Source organism: Penaeus monodon, chromosome 19 (genome assembly GCF_015228065.2).
Source record: "Penaeus monodon isolate SGIC_2016 chromosome 19, NSTDA_Pmon_1, whole genome shotgun sequence".
Taxonomy (NCBI): Eukaryota; Metazoa; Arthropoda; class Malacostraca; order Decapoda; family Penaeidae; genus Penaeus; species Penaeus monodon.
The window spans coordinates 23,814,384-23,818,541 of record NC_051404.1 but is presented as its reverse complement, the minus strand read 5'-3'; the positions used below and the strand labels follow the sequence as shown (position 1 = coordinate 23,818,541).

General features: G+C 49.8%; 1 protein-coding gene across 1 annotated transcript; it reads left to right on the top strand.

Annotated features, from left to right (window-relative positions):
- Positions 1 to 519: 519 nt before the first annotated feature.
- Positions 520 to 4,135, top strand: LOC119585140 (amphoterin-induced protein 1-like). The gene has a single exon (XM_037933769.1). It carries the CDS (start codon positions 1,594 to 1,596, stop codon positions 3,763 to 3,765), a length of 2,172 nt encoding a protein of 723 aa, XP_037789697.1. The 5' UTR covers positions 520 to 1,593; the 3' UTR covers positions 3,766 to 4,135.
- The last annotated feature ends 23 nt before the right edge of the window (positions 4,136 to 4,158 follow it).

The following is a 4,158-nucleotide window of genomic DNA, read 5'->3' as shown; positions in this document are numbered from 1 at the left end:
GCTAGGAGTTGAAAGAAATAGTGTTTAAGAGAAACGAGAAGAAATGCTCAAGAACATCGGCATCGAACGCACTCATGGGACGCCGCTGTCTGCTGTCCCTTGCATCCCCGGGAAGGTGTGGTCCCGTGGACCAAGACATCTCAGATGCTTCAGCAACAAATATGAATTATTAGAAACACTTCATATCTATAGCAACATCGGGTCCCCCTCCTTCTCCCCGCACCTCATTCCCTACCTCGTGCATTACCGCGTCAAGGATTCCGGTGACGAACTTCCGTTTTCCCGTTGCCGACGCCTCGGTATTTTTAAAATGCGCAAGGTAATTATTAACATTTATCGGATAAAGCATGTGAATACTGTAGATCTGTTGCTTAGGTATCGGTCAGTCTACTAAGAGAAAGTAGTGATTATGATTTGAACGAAGAGGTGGAAAAGCTTTATTCCAGAAATTTCGATATTTGGCATCAGGATTCCCATGAGAGTCGGCCGCACCGCTCACGACCGCCAGTATGACTCTGACCTTCGCACGGGGAACGTGTGTTCCTCTCGAAGAGCCGGGCCACACGCGACTCGCTGAATCCAGGTCGTTAGAGTGAGTTCTACGTCAGAAACAGTGAATAATAGCAATGAGAACTCAATATCAAATATGACTGAATTATACATTTCATTTCGCACGTGTGAATTACGTCAGAAGTATATGGGAGGACATTGTTAAAAATAATCATCATACCCAGGTTGGACGATTACTATTATTGACTAGTGACCAAAGCGAATGACTTCTTTCTTTATGCAGTATTACGGAAAAATAGTGACAACTGCGTCCGCACAGAAGTTATTGAGTGAAGTGTGTAAGTCGATGTGCTCTTATTTTCAACTAAAGCTTCCGTGACATCTGTGGTTTATACTTCAGATTTTCCGAAAATCTAATCTGATTAAGCATTTTCTATACTCTTGAAGTTTCCATGGCTCTCGTTATAAATGTGACTATTTTCTATGGATGGTGATATGATTCATGCATAACAACCAACTAATTATCCGGGTTAGTGAAAATTCAAAGGAATGGTGAGAAAATCTTGGTGTAGCGAGCATTCCGACAGCCGCTTACCCTCCGTAAAACTATTACTGTAAAAAGTAACTGGCACAAGTCCCTCCCCGGGGACTGGCGTGAGACTGTGCTATTGTTCCACTCGTGAGAAACGCACGTAGCGGAATTGCTAGCACGACTTCCCATACACTCGGAGACGATTCGGAGGGCTCGGATCCCAGCGCAAAGGGACGGGTCCCGCAAAAGGCTGGGAGTCTTCAGCTTAGTGTGAACTGTGCCTGAGCCCTCACGGCCGGAAGTTGCTTTTTTGCTGACGTAAAACAGTTGTCGATGAAGAAGCTAAAAGTGAGATTATTTGATGATTAAACTGGTCTGAAATCCTGTGGAAACTTGATTGTAATTTGCAGAATAGGTGTGCTCTTTGTTCACCTACATATTTGTTCTGTGTAGACAAAGTGTGTGTGCACATGAGTCATTGTAGGCGCAGTCGTGTGTAGAAACACAGTGATGCCGGAATTTCTATTCACGTGACGGAGTGTACCAGAGTGATGGCGTCGGTGCGCAAAAGCAGTGTAGCGTTGCTGCTGGTGACACTGCTCCTGATTGCAGCAGCAACAGTTGTCTCGTCGTGTCCCCCTGTCTGTACTTGCAAATGGAAGAATGGCAAACAGGCCGTGGAATGCAAGAACCAGGGCTTGGCAAGCCTTCCTGCCGATGTGCACACCGACACACAAGTTCTGGACATGTCGGGAAACAATCTACACACCCTTCCGAAGAGTGTGTTTTCGTGGGCGAGTCTCATTAACCTGCAGAAAATCTACCTACGAGACTGCAAAATCAGTTTTGTGGAGCCTACGGCGTTGTTGCAGCTGACGAATCTGGTTGAGCTGGATCTAAGCGAAAATTTACTGACGGAAGTACCTGCACTCGCCTTCTCACACACGCCTGCCCTCAGAGAACTACATCTTAGGGGCAACAGAATTCATAAGATTTTCAGGGACAGTTTCTCTCACACCCCTTCTCTCGTCCGTCTTGATCTAAGTTATGCTGGGGTAAGAAACATTGCAGCTCAAGCCTTTGACTCTTTATCACTCCTGGAAAAGTTAAAGCTCCAAGGGAACCAGCTGTCGGAGCTTGCGCCGGAAACCGTGAAGAGTCTAGAGCGTCTGCACGGAATCGAATTACACAGTAATCCCTGGATGTGTGACTGTCGGGCCCTTCCGCTCTGGCGACTCCTGGAGGAACACGCCGTGCCCCATCCGGTCTCGCCATCATGTCACGCCCCGAGTAGAGTTGCGAGCAACACTTTCCACAGTCTGAGTGAGGAAGACTTCGCCTGCCCTCCACAGATGCTACCAGTGAGCCGCCGCGTCGAGGGAGTTGCAGGGGAAAACGCGTCTATTGCTTGTCGAGTTGGGGGTCAACCTCCACCTCAAGTGGTGTGGTACAAAGGTGAAGCTCCTGTGGTGAATGGTTCTGTGGTAGGACTTGGACCGCAGCGACTCTACATCATAACGGAAGGGAATAGAGATGTAGTTAGCCGCCTAGTGATCACGGGGGCACAAGAGAAAGACTCTGGAACACTGCGGTGTGTTGCTATAAATTCTGCAGGTTCTGCAATGGCAAACTTCACTTTAGCAGTGACCATGAGGGCAGCTGCTCAGGCTAAGCTTGACTCAGGTCACATAGCTGGAATATCTGTAGGGCTGGTGGTGTTAGCGTTGGTTGTGCTTGTAGTAGGATTTTTGTTCCTTGCCCGGACTAGGTCACACCCCTCCCCAACACCTGTAAAGGAATCCCCAACCATACCCACGTCAGGCGGTACATCACCCAATGAACCCAACCCTATACAGAAGCCACCTCGCCTAACAGACCTGAAAGGCTCCCCAGCAACGTATGGCTCGCCCGTGCTGGGCAATCCTGACGTGATCAGCGAAGCGGAGAGAGCTGTTCGTGCTGTCAATGGTCACCTGCCCAATGGGTCCGTCCAAAACGTCACGGGGACAGGTGATTACACCCGCGTGGAAGGAGACTCATTATACCCGAGTGGTCTGTGGCCTGAGGATTCTGCCCACGACGGTGCCGAGGGCGCCGAGAGGTCTAGTGTGATTCACGAACACTTCAACCCTGGCTATATGGTCAATGATCTTGGTAGTGAAGGATATGGACCTGTGCATTCTACACCATACCGACCCGAATATGATGCTCAGGAAGAATTTGATCCACAGATTTATGGATATCCAGCAGACTATGGTCTTCCTATCCCTGAGGCTGGTTCCCGGACCCTCCACCCCTTCCAGGACTCCATGGTAGATCTGCGAGTATCACGGGACGACCTCTCCTCCAGAGCAGACATTTACTCCTCCAGACAGAATACATATATCACCAGGCCAGACATTTTTGAATCTCAGCAAGATCTCTACAGCACGGGCCACGATGCCAAAGACACACAAGATCTTTACTGCAGAACAGGTCGCCCTCCCGTCTACGGGTATCGGCAGGAAGTCTACGGACCTCGCGAGGATGTGGCCGAGGGTGCAGAGAGCCCCACGAACGCATCAGGCCCTCCAGGAGAGCGGCCTTGGATTCCGGGGTCCCAGGCTCCCCCTCACGCTCGCGGGGGCGTCGCCGTGCTGCCCCCTCTCCCCAATGGCATCGCTAACCGCATCAAGTCCCGGGACTCGCCAGACGAAGGCTACCAGGAGGGCACCGAGGTTTAGCGGGGCCGCAGGGGTCGCCGCCGCGGCGGTCCCTGCTTCCTCCCCCCCACCCCCACCCATTCACGCCTCTTGCCGCCCATGCAATACCGTCGCCGCCTCTCAGCCAATCATTCATAGACTTCCCCGTGAATTGTGAAATATATCACTGATATTTTTGACAGAAAGAAGCTGTTTCTGCTGCTACCTGTTATTATGAAAGTTTTGAGACCAATTATGGTGTGTGATGTGCCTCATATTGCTGCAGATATTACGTAAAAGGGGGTACTGTATATAAATCACGTAGTTCTTGTCTCTGTGTTCTCGCCAATGAAAGATGATTTTGGTGTTCACGCGATATTAAATTTCATTTATGTGGCGGTCAAGTATAGACCAAATTCTTTCTGAGGGACGGTT